At 41.1% G+C, this 18,066-nt stretch overlaps 1 protein-coding gene across 1 annotated transcript; it reads left to right on the top strand.

Moving 5' to 3' along the window:
* The first annotated feature begins 2,397 nt into the window (after positions 1–2,397).
* On the top strand, positions 2,398–14,473 carry LOC125009145 (protein-glutamine gamma-glutamyltransferase K-like). Its single transcript, XM_047586833.1, has 14 exons — positions 2,398–2,521; positions 5,886–6,169; positions 6,261–6,443; positions 9,574–9,825; positions 10,111–10,229; positions 10,329–10,436; positions 11,662–11,839; positions 11,952–12,090; positions 12,209–12,401; positions 12,541–12,694; positions 12,820–13,104; positions 13,278–13,438; positions 13,534–13,670; positions 13,775–14,473. The coding sequence occupies exons 2-14, from the start codon at positions 5,887–5,889 to the stop codon at positions 13,932–13,934; spliced, it is 2,352 nt and encodes a 783-aa protein (XP_047442789.1). The 5' UTR covers positions 2,398–2,521; position 5,886; the 3' UTR covers positions 13,935–14,473.
* The last annotated feature ends 3,593 nt before the right edge of the window (positions 14,474–18,066 follow it).

Raw genomic sequence — 18,066 nt, 5'->3', positions numbered from 1 at the left:
GTCACAGATTCAGTAATAAACAGCACACATTGTGTCACTGCCTTCCAAAGAAAAAAGCCTTTTGTGTTTTTTAACCCCTGAAAAGAAAATGAACATCAGACAAACCTTGAAGAAATTATAAAGGAACATTTATTATTTCTTCTTTCAACACTGACTGAAGACATTGTCTTGGAACATAACTCCAGCTCACGTTCTCCACAGTGCTCATTCTGTGTAAAACATAGATAATAAACAGAAGCTAATGCCAGTCATTTGTAGTCTGACTTAACCAAATGCATTGATCAAGTTTTGTGAGTGAATCACAGGCTTAAGTGTATTATAAGTGTAGCCCCAGTATTAACTCATGGGGTGTGCCAGAGTCACTGTTCAATGTGTCACCTGGTTCAGTCTTTTAGCTGCTGCTCTGTCATTGTTCCCTTGCTTGATGTCATCCATCTGATTTTGCAACACGTTGGGTAGAGCAGCTTTTGGGGAGTGTCTCAACAGAACATGTTGCCTTTGAATCACAGCACACCTGCACAGAGGTCAACATGTTCTCGCTGATTAGGAAATTAGTTTTCAGAGAATCACGGTTAGCAGGTCTGTGAAATAACTCGATTGCATCAACTATTAGAAAGTAATGTTAATTACAGCTTCCCAGCTGTGCTGTCATTAAGATTGTGATCGTAATTCATTCAAAAAATTACAAAATTTCACAATTCAGCGGTCCCTGAATACGAAATACAGGCACATCACATCAGCTAAGGTCTTCTGCCTTCCATGCTAGTGACGGCAATGGCCCCACTATCAATCCATGACAATTCTTCACACAAATGTCTTCTGTTTTTGCAGTAGAAGAATATGAGACAAGTGACCGTAGCTGCTATAATAATAATAATACTATTAATAAAAAGAAAAGAAAACAAAGAAACATACAATGCTATTAATAATGCTGATGATAATAGGAGGGAGGAGGGGGTGGGAGAGGCAAGTCTCATTTGTTTTTTTTATACACACACACACATTTCACACAGATGTCTACGTGGATGTTCGCTTTCCCTGGATGACATCGAGGTCAGCAGGCCTCCTGCTCCTTAAGAAGTCCATCACAAGCTCATTGATTTTGCTGGTACTGAGCTGCTATTGTCGGACCATGTGATGAAGCCTTCTATCAGTCCTCTGTACTCGTCTCAGTGAGGACATGCCGTTTCTCTCTGCAGATTATTCACAGCAGTCATTCAGTAGATGTTAGTATGTGACTTACCAGTACAATGTAACATCTCCTATTAAATTGCTTCCAAGGCTTCACTACATATATACAACATCACGGGAGCACTTGCGGAGGCATACAACCGCAAAGTTTAAGGGGTAGAGTGTGATGTCTTCGGTGTCACTGTATTTCAACCCTTGTGAAATGAACTCTCGCGGGTCGTGAACGTGGGAATCTTTCCAGCTCCACCGTCCAGCCCATATGATGCCAGTGTGTAGTGTCCAGCAAATTAAATCTGTACTAAACGCTGATATTTTCTACTTAGTACAGCTGAGGCTGATGAGAACATGTTGAATGTGTATATATACATACACCTGCCACAAAATTATGACCACTGACAGGAGAAGAAGATGATTCATTATCTTGTGCTCAATGTTGTTGCTGGAAAATGTGGTTGAACCTGGTATTCGTGTGGATGTTATTTAGACATGCACCACCCATCCAGAACAGGAACAACCAAAAAAAAAAAAAAAAAAAAACATTTTCATTTCCAGGTGTACAAGAGACACTTCTGGGAAAAACTGGGACTTTAAATCACTCAACAGAACTAGGCTTTGCTATTGTTTAGAGATTATTTATCACACACAAAACAAACCCTACTTAACCAGTACGCATAGATTTGTCACATAAGTAGCTCGACCTAATGACAGTTCCGCCCTGAAGCACACAACAGGTCCCCACCTTGAGGATGTGCCACCTTGACAATGAACTCCTCTATGAATATGATGAAATTAATGATGATTACAGTTCATTTAGCTGTTTCGCTGTAACGGTTCCTGGAGCTGTGTATGCTAGCTCACTAGCATTCCCTGCTATATAACAGATCAAATGATGTGCCAACATGTACAACAATGAACAAAGAAGTTATCTAATTTTAGAGATTTATAGATCATTTTAGAGATCAGAGAATTTTTGTGAAATATTTACAGATACACTTAAGTATTAAAATTGTAAAGAAAAGATAATGCTGCTAATTATTTGAGTCATTACATTCAATAAGGAAACACAGATGGCAGACTTTCCTTAATTTGGATTAAACTAAACTTTATCGTGTATTATTAGCCCTTGTTCGCTAATCTCACCTATTCTGCTGTGATTGATAGCTAGTGCTTCTGAATAATTTGAGTTTCCGTCTTTGGAGAAGGAGGGCGTGCCTTCACTGCAGAGTTTTTTAAAGGAGCTCTGAACTCGTCTGTCAACCACAAAGCTGCAGCGAACAGAAGATTTCTTCCTCCACTCTGCATCGTCACATTCCTTCTCCCACTGAACTGAGTGAGTTTGAATCAGCTGCATTTGACATGGCTCTGGCTACTTGTAGCGTGTTAATTACATACATACTTTATGCTGTAATGTTTGCTGTGGTTCCTTACGTTCCTCTGCATTCAGACTTTTCTCTTTAAACACTGGATTTCATGGCAGCACTATCGACTTGATTTAAAGGAAAAGTAGCAAGACACTATGTTCTGTATTACTCTCTTATTACACAAGTAATAATACACGTAAAAGTTCACTAACTGCCATTTCTTGCGTGTTTACCTTTGTTTTTGTTTGTTACCTGTATAGAGTCTTCATTCCCAACTAGCCATTCAGAAACATTTTTTTTTCTGTGACTTGCAGTGATGTAGAATAGGTCTTCAACAGGCAATAATCCAATAACTGTAGTTGTAATTGTATTAATGAGTCACAAATGACTATTCAGAATTAAACGGTACCATCTGTTTGCTTTAACTCTGGCATCAGTGAAGGATCTCTTTGTGGTCCAAAACGCATGGCCTCTAGCTAAACAGGTCATGAGTGCAGCCCTGCTCACTGGATCACCACCCTCCCGAAACACAATCTGGTTGATTGTCATCAGCTGCTCATGAAGTCATGAGAGTAAACTTTAGACCTTGTTTTCTGATCACAGCTCTTAGTATGTATACATGGACACATGTCCTCAAAAAGACAGCATGCTGGAGCCATGCTCAGAGCACAGCAGAAGGAGAAAAGGTCTCACCACAGCAGGTGCAGGTGTTGGATGTCCTCACTCGCACATCTGGGCAGCTTCATGGAGGTTTTCTCCTTCTCGTTAGTTTAGGGAAGGTTAGATGTTGATTTAATTGACTAACTGAACAGAAAAAATCTGTCTGTCTGTTTTCTGACTCTGAGATAACCTTGAAGCAGACTAGATGACTAGATAAAGTCATTCCATGTGTTTCTCCTCACCCCTCTCAGTTTTTGGCACTAAGGTGAGAGCAGTGTTACAGTTCTCAGAGCTTGACCTACATGATCAGCTTAACTTAGTCAGACCAATTTCAAGGCTATGTTTGATGTTTTTCTTTTTCTTTTCTTTTTTTTGTTGTTGTTGTTTTTTGACTGACAGGACGGGACGTCGATCAAAAACAAACAAAAAAAAGCCTAATAATAATAATTTACAGTGATATAGCATTAAGAAAAGAAACAGAAAAGAAGAGATTTGAAATTGTTTCACACTTCTTCAAGGAATCATAACAAAAACGACGCCATCAGTTGACAAAAATGTAATAATAGGTGCAATAAGGAACACCTGGTGAGAAACCCCGCACATCTATGCTGAATATGGACTAAATGAAAACTTATGGCAGGTGCATAGCAGCGAATGTTTTTTTTTACAATCTAGATGAGAGATGACAATAAACTATTCCACCTTTGGATATTGCGAAACAGTTCTACTTCTTCCCCCTGATATTTACATACGTCTTGCGTCATTGCTAAATGATTTCATTTGCTGCTTTTGGAGAGGTATCTGGCCTGACTGCATTTGCAGAAGGAAGGCGTGTCTTTACTGTCTCAGACAAGTATTCATAGAAACACTGAACTTGTGACATCTCTTGCTAAGTAAGGTAAAGCCAGCTTTTGCTTTTTCAAAACAGTATTGAACTAAATATCTCACCCTGCTCAGACTAAAAAATTATTTGCAGAGCTTGTCTTGATAGTTATTTTTTAGGGCGGGTTGTTTTATAAAGCATTTCTTTTGCCTTATCAGTCCCACAATCCTGAGCTGGGAGGGGATGTCATCCATTCCTCTGTCTGTCTATAATTTAGTATGCTTGTTAACTCATTGTCAGAACCCGTTTGGTAAACGGTCACGGACGAATAATTCAATGTGTGTAAAAAGCCTTTCACTGGCTTCATATAGCATTTTCTAGAAATCCATGTTTTTACAATTCATGTGTATTTCCCCTCAGAAATGTGTCTCTAATTTTCAGTGCCTAGAGGTGACATAACAGGGCGTTTTTATGGATGGTGTCTTACTCAAAGTACAGTTGTGAATTGGAACATGTCCTCAGTTCCCCATGAACCTGGATCTGGCTCATAAATCAAATATTGGTATTCAGTGCTGGTGGATCAGATACAGATGTGTTTAGAATCCAGGAAGGTTAACTCTGGTTTAATTCTTTATAAGCAGAAATCCTGAGCCTGTAAGTCAGAAGTTGTAATAGGTTACAAAAGCTAAAAAAAAAAAAGTGGAGTACTTTAAAATTCTGTCTTCATCAGTAGCTACATACTGTAGTGTAATTAATAACACATGCTTTTCTGTTTCTCTGTTGAAATCACTGATTTCCAACAAGTAACAATACTTTAGGCCTACCACACACACTATCAGTGTGTTCAATTAGTAAAAAGTTCAGGCAATCAGTTATTTTATAAAAGAAGTTTAACTGATGAGCATATCTACATGGTGCTACATGTAAACTAAAATGTAAAGCAACTGTGAAACGTCACAAGTTAGCTCCAGTGCTAGCATAGTAAACTGTTGAGACTTAGCTAGAAGTCACGGATAAACAGTTGAAATAGCTAAACACATTACATTAACTAGCTACTGAAGAACGACTTTCTTATTAAAGAAAAAAAGATAAGCTACATGAAATAATAATGGTCAAATAGTGAAGCCAAACAATCAGTTTTGTTTGGCTGAATGTTATGGAGTTAAAATAGCTAAATGTGAGTTGCTACATAGAATGGGTAAAAGATACAGCAGAAAGTACCTAATGAACAAAAAGATACAACAAGCTTAATTCACACGGACAAAACTGTTACATGTAATTGTCTGAGCACTGAAACAGTTCCCTAAAAGCAACAAATGATTCAAAAGTCAGTGGGTGAACTGTTTTCGTTAGTCATTTAAGATGCGATGGTGCAAATGTAAACTTGATTCAGCCAACATTAACACTTTAATAACTTCCTTTAATAACATCCTTCCACCTTTATAAAATTGGTGTGGTGTTGGAAGACGTCTTCATTTAACAGCGATACGGTCGGTCTCACAAAGTTGGGAACAATATCTACAAATTCTGAGTAGGACATAAAACACTTTCACTGTAAGTTGATGCCATTGACGTAGTCACATTTTCAAGTTAAATTTGCCATCACATGAGAGACTCATATCACAATGTTTTCACTTCGGACTGATTAAAACATGTTGTAGCGTGTGAGCCAACGGTAACGGGAGAGTCAGCCCACATCATGAGTTTCCTTCGATTATCATTCATCTCCCTCTGTAGTCGTTCAATCATATGTGGCGGCATTAACTGTATAAAGTAGTAGTTATTTAGGAATCCAGTGCCTCATGAATGACAAAGCAGTGAATTTCCTCATTATGTTTATTTTATCCCAGGATGTCTGTGGTGTCACGGACGGCAGGAAACAGAGTAGGTCGGTTCCCAACTGTCACTCTCGGATTTGAGGAGGATTCACCAGTAAGGGAGGAAGCAGCAGAGGAAAACAACGTTAGAGAAGAAAATGCGTGTCGGCAGTGGCTGCGTAAGATCTGCCCATGCTGCTGTCCCAAACCAGATGACGACGACATCACAGACACTGTGGTCACGGGGATCGATGACACAGATAAGGAAGAGGGGACGGAGGGAGATAAGCCTGTGACTGGTGACAATGAGCTTAATGGTGACTGGAGAACTCACAAATGTGCCATTTATCATATAACTTGTAGCCACATGGTAGACTTCAGTGTCTTGTATCTTCCATCTTTTCGCAGAACTCCTCCTGACAGTGCGATCAATAGACCTGCTGAAAAGCCAGAACACCGGGGAGCATCACACAAATCTCTACCAAAATGATAACTTAATTATCCGCAGAGGGCAGACTTTCCAGATGTGGATAACGCTCTCTCGACCTTTTAACCGCAACACAGACAAGCTTCATCTTGAACTTAAAACAGGTTAGTCACAGGAAGTTGAACACTTCAGCTCGCCTCTACGATTCATAAACACCATGTTATCATGTCAACAAACACATATCTCCACAAGAAAACAGAGATTCCATGGCCAACAAATACTAAATCAGTGAATTTACTATATGACTGGTCTGAAATCTTAAAGGGGAATAAGTGTAAAACTTGATCAGCTGTTTTCAGCTGTCGTGGGAAAGGGAAGACGGAGATGGATTCATTGCTGTGGGAGGAAAGAGCAACTCTTGCTTTTATGCTCACGTGTTATACTGCTATTTTTAGCTGGTCCCATGTGAAGATTTATGGTCATATAGAGAGGGAGAGAGAGAAAATAAGGGCAATTTTTGGTTGCTATTGCTATGGTAACGGTTGTGGTTGCTATGCTCCAGGGAGAGTGTTTTTACAGAGTCTTTGGTCCTGCTCTAACCAAAGATCGCCCTTACTGACAAATCATCATCAGCCCGCCACCTGTTTACCTGCTGTGCACTGTGAACTCTCCATCAAGGGTACATTCAAATTGATCCTACAAATTGCAGCTGTGTGAGATAACAAGGGAAGCCTAATAATTACTATGTCTTTACACAAAGGTTGTGCACCAGAATAAAACATTTTAGTGTTTAATCCTGAAGAGATGTGCATCACCTAATGAACGGTTGCTATTTTAACCAAAGTGATGCCACTGTTTAAATATGTAATCTGTAAATATAGAAAATAAAGTCCCGGTAAGTCGAGCACAATTTAATTTGATGACAAAAATTATGAATAATCATTGGGTTATTTAGAAAAAGCCATCTGTCGCACCAGCAGCGAGCCGGAGGACAATAGCAGCAGCGCATGATGCCAGTGTTTGAAAATAATGCCACCCCCTTCCAAATGGTGCATCATTCAGAACAAATAGTTTAGCAGGAATGTACCATTTTCCTTCTCATACCTAAGTTCCCACCATGCTCACAGCTCTCTGTTCCCAGTTCAAACACCGTATTCTCTGTATACAAGCCTGATAAAAAAAAAAAAAGAATAAAAAGAAACAGGACAACACAGAGTTTTATGTAGCTGATGAACGTCAGGAATGGCTGAAAGCTCAGACTTTGTGGTGCCCTGTTAAATCTTTTGCACAACACCTAATAGAATGACTGTCCTGAAATCTTAAGGGGGGAAAGTGTGAAACTGGCTGGACAGAATCATGCTGGACGACACTCACATTTTTCTCTAAAACCAACCAGTCTTGCTTTTATGCTCACATCTTATACTATTATTTTTAGCTGGTCCAGTGTGAGGATTTGGGGACATATAGAGAGGGAGAAAGAGAGAGAGAGAGACGAGAGAAAGAAGGCGATTTTTGGTTGCTATTGCTATGGTAACAGTTCTGGTTGCTATGCTCCCTGGAGCGTGTTTTTACTTTGAGTCTTTGAGCCTGCTCTAACCAAAGATCGCCCTAACCCGACAAATCATTATCAGTACTGTCCCTTGTTCTGTCGGTTTAGGTCAGGACTCTGCGCAGGCCGTTCAGGTTCTTCCACATCAAACCCACTCATCCATGTCTTAATGGACCTTGCTTTATGTGCAGCCATGTTGGAACAGGAAGGGACCATCTCCAAGCTGTTCCCACAAAGTTGGGAGCATGGAATTGTCCAAAATCTCTTGGTATGCTGAAGCATTCTCCTAGTAACCAGTAAAACCAGGCCGGTCCATCAGATTGCCAGATCAGAAGTGTGATTTGTCACTCCAGGGACAGCGTGTCACCAGTGGCGACATGCTTTACACCACTGCATCCGATGCTTTGCATTTTTGAACTTATCTGAAGGCCACATGAAGTTTTGAGGTCTGTGGTAATCGGCTCTGCATCAAGTAGTTTTCCACTATCTGCTGTCATTCCCACACACTTCCACTTTGTTTATAATACCACTGCCAGTTGACTGTGGAATATTTAGTAGTGAGGAAATTTCATGACTGGACTTGTTACACAGGTGGCATCCTATCACAGTACTGGGCTTGAATCCACTGAGGTCCTAAGAATGACCCATTCTTCCATAAATGTTTGTAGAAGCAGTCTGCATGACTATTTGATTTTATACAACTGTGGCCATGGAAGTGATTGGAACACCTGGGTTCAGTCATTTGGATGGGTGAGCAAATACTGTTGGCAATGCAGTGTATCAGTATTAGTTTAAATTAAGTCTGTTTGTATAGTCTTATTTCTTGCGCAATAGTCTCAACGAACTGTGGTTTTAATTGTCTGTGGCGACAGATGTCATAGATGCTTATCTGTGTCCGTAAATATTTAAAGGGACATTTCTACCTCACAGAGGTGTTAAACATTGCCTCATAGTGGCTCAGTGGTTAGCTCTGTAAGCTCCCTTTGTGGCATTAATGAAATTGCCGCCAGAAGCCTCTCGTTATCACTCAGGCTATCGTTGCACAGCTGCTCCCTCGCTGCCAGCGGCGGATTTGCTCAGTCGCCCTTGTGTCCTCCTGCTGTTTTCCATTGTTTTGCAGACTGTAATGCAGAGGTTTCTTTTATTTGTTCATTGCAAGCAGGCTTCATCCGGCAAAAAAGGAGGATTTCATTGTGAGACTGCAGCATAGCAAATCAGTTCTATTGAGGCATTTGTAAACAGGAAAAAAAAAAAAAAAACACAAGGTCACATCCAGTAAGGATATGGGGTTAAGCTGTGGAAAGTTTTATAGCTCCTTGGTACAGTGTGGCTACCACTTGAACTTGCAAGAATGAAGTTACCTCATTTGTCATGATTTGTCATACCATGCACTGCAGTAACACTCAAGCTGAACAGTAAACACTCAAAAGACTTATCTCTATAGTACAAGTGCACTGAGATGAAATGCTGTTCCACAAGATGTGTGGGTGTGTGTGTGTGTGTGTGTGTGTGTGCCTGTGCCAGGACCAGAAATTCTTTTTTCTCTCTGTTTGGTTTCTATTTGTTTAAAAATACCCCACATGCCAGGAATGCAGGTGTGGCTTTAATTGGGTGCTGATCTCTTTGGGAATAAATACTGTACCTAGAGTCTGCTTATGCTGTGCGTTCTGTTCGGGCACGTTGTGACAGTCAGGAACACCAGTCTCTTTTGTGTGTGTGATGTGTGTTAACTTTCACCGTCTCAGGGCCGCTGCCAACCGTGTCAAACGGAACACACGTCATCATCCGTTTGGTGGACAACTTGGAGGACGATCGCTGGGAGGCTGCTATCGTGAAACAGGACGACAAGAGGATAAAGCTGTCGGTGAACTCTCTACCCACGGCGGTCATTGGAAAATATCAACTCGCAGTGGAAACAAGTTGCCCGAATGGCCAGGCCATTTCCAAACACGACCCCGCCAATGACATCTACATGTTGTTCAACCCCTGGTGTGAAGGTAAACATGGTATTTAATAAGATGTAAATTATATTGGCCCAATCCTATCTGAGGCTATACATGCTCTTTGACTTAAATGACAAGAGTTATTTTTCTACTGTCTGCAATTTAAATATATTAACAAACACAGCCAATCAAAGAAGTTAGCATTTTTTAAGAATATAAATTCCTCTAAATTGCATTGATCAACATGCTATGTATTTCTTAATTAGTGTGACACAGCAGTAATACCTCATGTAGATAATTCATGAGCCAGTTTCACAGTCCTCACTTCCTCTCTGTCAGATGACGCAGTGTTCATGGATTCTGAACCTGAGAAGCAGGAGTATGTCCTGAACGATGTCGGGCTAATCTACTACGGTACGGAGAAGCAAATCGGAGTGAGGACGTGGGACTATGGGCAGGTGTGTTGTGTGTAGGACCTTTCGATGCCAGCGTTTGGTGAAAACGCCGACATGCTCTCTTCACCCACCTCCTGTGTGTTCTCTCTCTTTTGGTTTCAGTTCGATAAGGAGATTCTTGCTGCCTGCCTCTTTCTCCTGCAAAAGAGTGGAACACCTCCCTCTGGTTGGGGGGACCCGATTAATGTGGTGCGAGTCATCTCAGCCATGGTGAGACCTCCTTCATATTTCTCTTCGTATTGAGCCTGGACATGTAGCAAGAACAGCCCTGACCCCAACCAGGACATGTTAAATGTTGAGGCAGCTGTGGACTAGTATTTAGAGGAGCTGGGTTTGGGACTGGTTCAACTCCCTCTGTGTCCGTGGCTGAGGTGCCTTGAGCAAGCACCTAAACTGGTCATTATGTGGGTTAAATGTAGAGAGTAAATACCTTGTATGTGTACATGTACAGATTTAGATCTGGATTAAACCAAACACCACCAAACAGAGCAGTTCTGTATATATCCTATTTGATCACTTAAATATGCTTTAATATGCCCTAAAGTCATAATCATGTCATTATTTAAGGGAGCGACAACAACCAAAGGAGTTAAGTTCAGCATGTTACATCACAACAACTGCTGTCATGGTATCATGTACAGACATTCATTTAATTTCAAGATAAGAAATCTGACTTACTTGGACGACTTTGTAAATGTTCTAGTGACACCATCAGGTCAAGTTTACAGTTGTCAGTTCCTTACGTTCTGTAAAGGCATTAATGGTTCTCAGAACGTGAAGTTCAGTGACGCTGTCTAGCGTTGACATGAGGTTGACTCTTCCGATCTTTACAGCTACTGGAGAGACTGCTGTAAAATGTGCAGGCTACATATAGCAGCTCAACTTTGGTGACCCCTGACTTTTTGATTTGCATTTCCCCAAAACTCGCTTTTATGGAATCAACGTCAGCTGTGCTTTAGTTTAGTGCAAAGTAGCGGATGTAACACACTACCATGGTGCATTAACTTAACTAAACATGGTTACATAAAAATATATGCATTTCCTCCCAATTGCATTAACGCAGCCAGTCCAGTCACACAGCTTTGCCAAAGTAAGGCAGTCCTCATCCGCCTGCATTTTCACGTTTTTGGTGCGATAGAACTTGGCACTATGTTTTTGTCTGAATTCCATGTGGTCTTACAGAGTCACCTCAGTGGTGTTAGGCTCACTATCTTGTTAGTCCTCCACATGTCATTAAAATACATACAGAAGAATCTTTATTTCATCCAATTTATTTCATTTTTGCAAACCATATACTGTTTTGTGCTCTGTCAGGGGAGTTGATGTTGAATTTATAAACTGCTCGAATGAAAAGAGAAGTTCGTGCTCATTTATGCTTTGATGTGGTGGATTTTCAGAGTTTATAACTTCAAATACTTTTTCATTGTTCTTTCAGATCAACTCCCCTGATGACTTCGGTGTCATTGAAGGAAACTGGTCGGGGAACTACTTTGGTGGTACTAGCCCAACAGTGTGGAGCGGAAGTGTGGAAATCCTCAGAGAATACTATAAAAACAGGGGCTCCCCCGTTAGGTACGGCCAGTGCTGGGTCTTCGCTGGCGTTTTCACTACAGGTGGGTCAGCTGACTATTTGTCTTTAGCTCTGCCACATGTGTTTTCCTGCTTATGTGTGTGACAAGTAAACGCATCACAGATATCGAACAATGGTGTCTCTCTTTCTTTCAGTTTTGCGGTGTTTAGGCATTCCCGGTCGAACCGTGACCAACTTCAGCTCAGCCCATGACACAGACGTCTCCTTGACGACAGATGTATACCTGGACGAGAACATGGACTTTATTGAGCACCTCAACACGGACTCCGTATGGTATGCCTAGTGACCAGCTTTCTTCATGAGTTTTCTCATTCAGCTTCACATAGCACGCCTTTATCCACGTGTCTTTGGACAAGCAACGGTTTTATTAAGCCAAAATGTTTTCCTGCAGGAACTTCCATGTGTGGAACGACTGCTGGATGACTCGTCCGGACCTGCCCCCAGGAAATGGAGGGTGGCAGGCTGTTGACGCCACACCTCAGGAGACCAGCCAGGGTATCTTCCGCTGTGGCCCTGCTTCGCTTGCTGCCGTTCGCAACGGTGAAGTCTACCTGAAACACGACTGTCCTTTTGTGTTTGCTGAGGTTAGTGGGAAATTCTGTATTGTGCTTTTATTAAGTCTCCAAAGTAAAAAAAAAAAAGAGCTGTATGGCACTCACCAAAAGATGCGCAACAGTTTCCCATTTGTTCAAGATTTTCTCGCTCTCCTCTGTGCGCCTTCAGGTGAACAGTGATAAAATCTACTGGCAGAGGAACAAAGATGGGACCTTCAGTCAAATCTTCAGCGAGAAAAACGTAGTGGGCCTCGCCATCAGCACCAAGGCTGTCGGCTCTGATGAACGCAACGATATCACTCACCTTTACAAATACCCAGAAGGTATCATCATATCAAGTCAAAACATTCTAGTAAAAACTTAAGGTCACGAGCACTGAAATAGTTGTACTGGGGTATTTTTGTTGTATTAGTTGTGTAATTAGCTCAACATTCTCGGTCAATTTCAGGCTCAGAGGAGGAACGCATCGCTGTGGAAAAGGCATGTAGGTACGGCTCCAAAGCAGACGCCTATACATCGGCCACAGCAGAGGATGTCTCTGTGGAAATCCTCATGGACGGGCAAGGTCCTGTGATGGGAAAGGATGCAGAGCTGACCATCAAGCTGCGAAATAGCAGCTCAGAGAAACGCACCATCACCCTGCACAGTAAGGCGTCAGTCATGTACTACACCGGAGTCCACAAAGCCACAGTCAAAGAGGACACGACAGAGGTGGAGCTGCAGGCCAATGAAGGTGAGTGACACATCTCAGTTAAAGCTACAACCAACTGCTGGTTGGCCTGCTAGCTTAGCTTTAGCTTTATCCAAAAGTAACAAACTCCACCTACAAAGCACCAGATCACTAAAGCTCGTGGCATCTTTTCCCATGGTTAACGCCACTTCTTTTTCCACATCTCTGCTCTGCAGAGACACTATTAGAGTGGGTCCTGGAGTACAAAACCTACAAGGACCACCTGGTAGATCAGGCTGCACTCATGCTGACACTGTCGGGAAGGGTCAAGGAGACACAGCAGGTCCTGGCCACTCAGTTCAGCTTCCGACTCAGAACCCCAGACCTCATCATAAAGGTAAGCCACACAGGTGGAAGAGAAAATTCTCCTGGGAAGAAGTTAAAACTGTTGTTCTACATAGTGACTGTTCCTTCTGTTTTGTTGTCATGTAGCCGCTGGGAAAGGCTGTTGTAGGGGAAAACCTGACAGTAAAAATTTCATTTACAAACCCACTACCACAAGAGCTGAAGGCAGTGATGTTCCACGTGGAGGGACTCGGTCTTCTGTCTCCTCAGAAGATTAATTATGGGTGAGAGGAAAAAACACGCTTCTATTATCCTAAAAAAAAAAAAAAAAAAACTTTTATACCTCGGCTTTTGCGATTGCTAATGTCATTTCCTGTCCTACCCACAGAAATATCGGCAGCCACGCCTCCATGTCTGTCACTGTAAACCTAGTCCCCACACTTCCCGGAGTGAGGAAACTGCTGGCTTCACTGGACTGCAAGCAGCTCACACAGGTTCATGGTGTGTGCAACATCACCGTGGAGGACAAAAACAGCACCAACCTGTAATGATTTGAAAAAAAAGAGGCACCGAATATTGACTGTCTTTTCCTCAATATTGGCACTGATCCCACTTTTTCCTCATGAGGTGTTTTATTTATTCAGAAAGCCAGTATTTAATGTGATGTGTGCTGCTTTATTTAAAGATGGTTAAAAACGACTAATGGCCATAGAGACGACTAATCATAACATGTTAGAACTGCGCAGTGTTTCTGGGATCTCAGAATAGATGAAAGCTTTTATAGCAAAACCAGCAGGAGTTTGCATTAAATTATTGTACACTTTAGTGCAGGTCACCATAAGCAGCATATCTTAAAGAGTTGGACAGTGTGGCAGCTTTTAATGAAAGAGATGTGCTTTTGTAAAGACAGGATTGATTGATGTTTAGATCATGTTCTGTTCTTAAACATGGTATATTTATTTATTATGTTAATTGTGCCGTCTATTGTAATGATATTTTATTCATATGTATCGAATTACTGCTTCAAAAGCTTTTGTATCATTTAAAAAAACAAAAAAACAAAAAAAAAAACAAGAATGAAACCGTGGCATGGAGTCTGTGATTTACTGTTTTTGATGTCAGGGTCCAGTTACCGACTGTCGTTTCTGTCGGGGAATGTTTGGTTGCCATGGAATCCCTTTTGGTTGCCCAGAGTAACAGAGGGGTCCTGCTGCCACGACGCAGCAGAGCCGGACTGGGATGGAAGAGAAATTTAAATTAGCCCAGACCAGCACGTCATAGGGACACAGTTCACGCTCGTCTTCACACAGACAGACCCACATATGTTTGGACACTGAAACATTTTTATGTTTGTTTATTTTTGTTCACAGTTGAGTGAATGAGTTTGTGCGCTTTAACAGAGGCGTAGAAATGACAACCAGTTTTAGACACAGTCCTCTTTTTTCAAGGGCTCATGTGTGATTGGAACAAATACAATAAATTCAATCAAGTAAAATGTTCATTTTTAATGGCAGGATTTTAAAATCTATAAATTTGTCATCCTAATGTGAAATGCATCTCATTCAGGCCGAGATCAGGAAACTGATGAGCACTGGTGAATAATCTACTGACTACTATGTTTTGCATTGATCGACTTCCGTTGGTAAAACCCGAAGAGACAATGTGTCTCTACAGAACCCAAGCTATGGCTTCTGTCTTCTTCAGAAAACGTTAGCGATAAACGCTAGTTACCCGAGTACATCTCAGCGGCATGCAAGTCCAGACGTCACACTGCTTCCACTGTGTTTAACAAAGGGCAATACTATTAGGCTTATTAAAGATTTGTCGCTTGAGATTAACTCTCAGTGTTTGCTCTTGTTAAGTCTTCTCTTTATGGTAGACTTAGATTATGAAATGCTTTCATCCTGGAGAGTTTTATTCACTTGGCTGGATGTTGTTGCTGTTAAGTGGTTTCTCTTTACCTTGGAAAGGATCCCGAGCTTGTTCACTACTGTTGTCGTCCAATTACCTCCAGGCCTTTTTTGTTACTCGCAGTGTGTTTGTGCGTTTTTAAAAGCTCCTCTCAGCACACGTTAGTGTGCTCACAGCAGCAGTTTCCCACAACAAAATTACATGATGATGAAATACACTGATCAGGCATGACATTATGACAACCTTCCTAATATTGTGTAAGTCTCCCCATGTGCCTCCAAAACAGTTTTTACTCATCAGAGAATGGACATGGGCCTTCTGAGGGTGTCCTGTGGTGTCTGGCAGCAGCAGGATGTTGTTAGTGGGGGCCCTTGGGTCCTGTGGATTGAGGGGAGGGGCCTCTGGGGATCAGGTTTATTCCAGTACATTCCACAGATACGTGATCAGTTTTTATCTAGTGAATTTGGAGGCCACCTGGTGCTGTTTTTCATGTTTTCTTTTTTAGTTGTTCCTAAACTGTGTGTGTGTGTGTGTGTGTGTGTGTGTGGTCAGTGTTCTCCTGTCAGTGGTCATAATGTTATGCCTACTTAGTGGATCACACAATTTCCAATAAACAGCTTTTGAGTCAGGTGTCCAGTCATGTTTGACCCCCAGAAAATAAATTCACCTTCCTCCAGTTTATTGTCAATTCCTCTTAAATCAAATCTGAAAGTTTAAGCCCACATTAGCTAGAATAGACCTTAGAATATTTTTTTTTCTAAAGTGACAAAATAACAAATCCTACGTATTATCAAACTTGTCATTTTCTCTTTTCTCTCCTGCTATAATTACTAAGCTCTACAGCTCTCTAGTCTGTGCTGGGGGCTGCTGCAGTAGCTTCTTTGAGCTGAAGATGGCAGTGTTTAACAATTTTATTTCCCAGAACAAGGTTCTGGCCTGGCGCTATGCTCAGGCCAGCATTTATACTTGAGCAAAAGAAACATACAAACGGATCAACACCCCGTTTGGACTGTTACTAAATATCCTCAGAACAATAAAGCTTTTTTTAAATTCACCGAACAACAACAAAATTCCCTCTTCATTACACAATATCCTCATTGCTAAAACATTATCTGCAGCTTCAATGTGCTGGAAATAGAAAATAATAATAATAATAATAATAATAAGACTATATTCCCATTTGTTGCCTGATGCAAAGTTTGTTTTTGAATGAGACATCTCTTCTTTAGCTTAATATATTTTTAGGAATCCAGGAGGTTAATTTGCATTACTTTTCAGACAGTATTACATACGAACGTCTTCCAACAGAGATTGTCTGCAAACAGCAGATTTTGTTATTTTATATCTTCAATTAACTGGAAACTATTGTAGTTATAAGAGTTGCCATTTGTTACATGTCAAGCATGTTGGTATCACTGCATATAAATAGCCACTGGCCTCGGTGGATTAGAGAGGAGGAGCAACAGTTTCTCACCTGGTCCAACACGAGGGACCCAAGTGTGTGTGTGTGTGTGTGTGTGTGTACACACTTTCTGTCTTGTAGTTTGCACAGTGAGCCTGAAGCTTCTGGTTGACTCCATAAAGAGCCATCAAGTCACATTTGTGTGTAAATACGACACAGGATGCTACTCTCATGTCGATTCACAACATTCTGAACATCTGATTATCATGACACTCATCAGATTTCTTGAAGAAGAAAAAATTTGCAAAATGACAATTTCCCTTGAAAATGTCTGTGAACTAGATTGGATACCTCGAAATGCTACATTAATCGCAATGACGTTTACGCACACACTGGTAATGCACTCTTTGTGTGCAGTGAGTTCTGGATTAGAGCTGCCAGAAAGTGATCTTTCTCCATAAGTGAGTAGCTGTAAAGCCAGAGGTGACACAGAGAACCCCACTCAGCTAAACTGAGCTTCATAGCCTCTTTTAATAGTGTAGTTTCAAGCATGTAACCTCTGCTCCCATCACTGTGATTTCCAAGAGTAGGCAGCTTTTTTCAGTTCTTCAATTTTTCTCCCTGGACTTGGGGGAAACCAAAATCCATCATTACCTATCTGCGGATTCTTTCCTTAACTGCAAGTATGTTAGAGAAGATCACCTGAAGTTCTTCGTGTTGTGAACCAATATAGTAGCCATACTGATTAGAGGGGCTTTGAGTCACAATTTAAATGGATTTATTTTCTTTTTTATCATTTATATTTGTCTAAAGCACATAGTTTTAATGGAGAGAAACCATGAGCAGAACCCAGCTCACTCAGAGGGTCCCTGCTACTTGAAGCAGTATGAGAGATGGACAAAAAGACAGATGGAGCTGGGACAGAAGAGAGGTTGTTGATGTATGTAAGATGATACATGTTGCATACATCTTGACAAAGTGTTCATGCAACTTATTAATTGTTAATTATAGAACTTAGTGGGTGTAGAGTGCTCATAAAGATACTGTTGTAAGATCTGGTAGAAACACAGAGGCTGAAAACTTTGCCACTAACAATCATTATATCACAGGTGAATAGGCTTGCACAATGTACAGTACATTAGGAGTCATTAGGTGTTTTACAGTACGGTTCGGTAGGAATGGATAACTGTAAGCTATGAACGCTGGGCAGGGTGGTGGGGCCAGGACCACAGATGAGAGGAGGCTTACAACGTTAACTAAAGGGCCATAACACACCCAAATCAAATTTTTTTCTTTAGTATACTATTCATGCTTCATATGTCTTAAACCAGGATTATCAAACTGTGAATATTGCTGTGTTTTACTCT

Source organism: Mugil cephalus, chromosome 6 (genome assembly GCF_022458985.1).
Source record: "Mugil cephalus isolate CIBA_MC_2020 chromosome 6, CIBA_Mcephalus_1.1, whole genome shotgun sequence".
NCBI lineage: Eukaryota > Metazoa > Chordata > Actinopteri > Mugiliformes > Mugilidae > Mugil > Mugil cephalus.
This window is presented reverse-complemented; position numbering and strand designations above follow the sequence as displayed.

Coding starts and splice junctions, on each gene's coding strand:
- LOC125009145 (XM_047586833.1), top strand. CDS start 5,887: ATGTCTGTGGTGTCACGGACGGCAGGAAACAGAGTAGGTCGGTTCCCA. Junction 11,840..11,951: donor CGCTGGCGTTTTCACTACAG/GTGGGTCAGCTG, acceptor TCTTTCTTTCAG/TTTTGCGGTGTTTAGGCATT. Junction 13,671..13,774: donor CCTCAGAAGATTAATTATGG/GTGAGAGGAAAA, acceptor TCCTACCCACAG/AAATATCGGCAGCCACGCCT.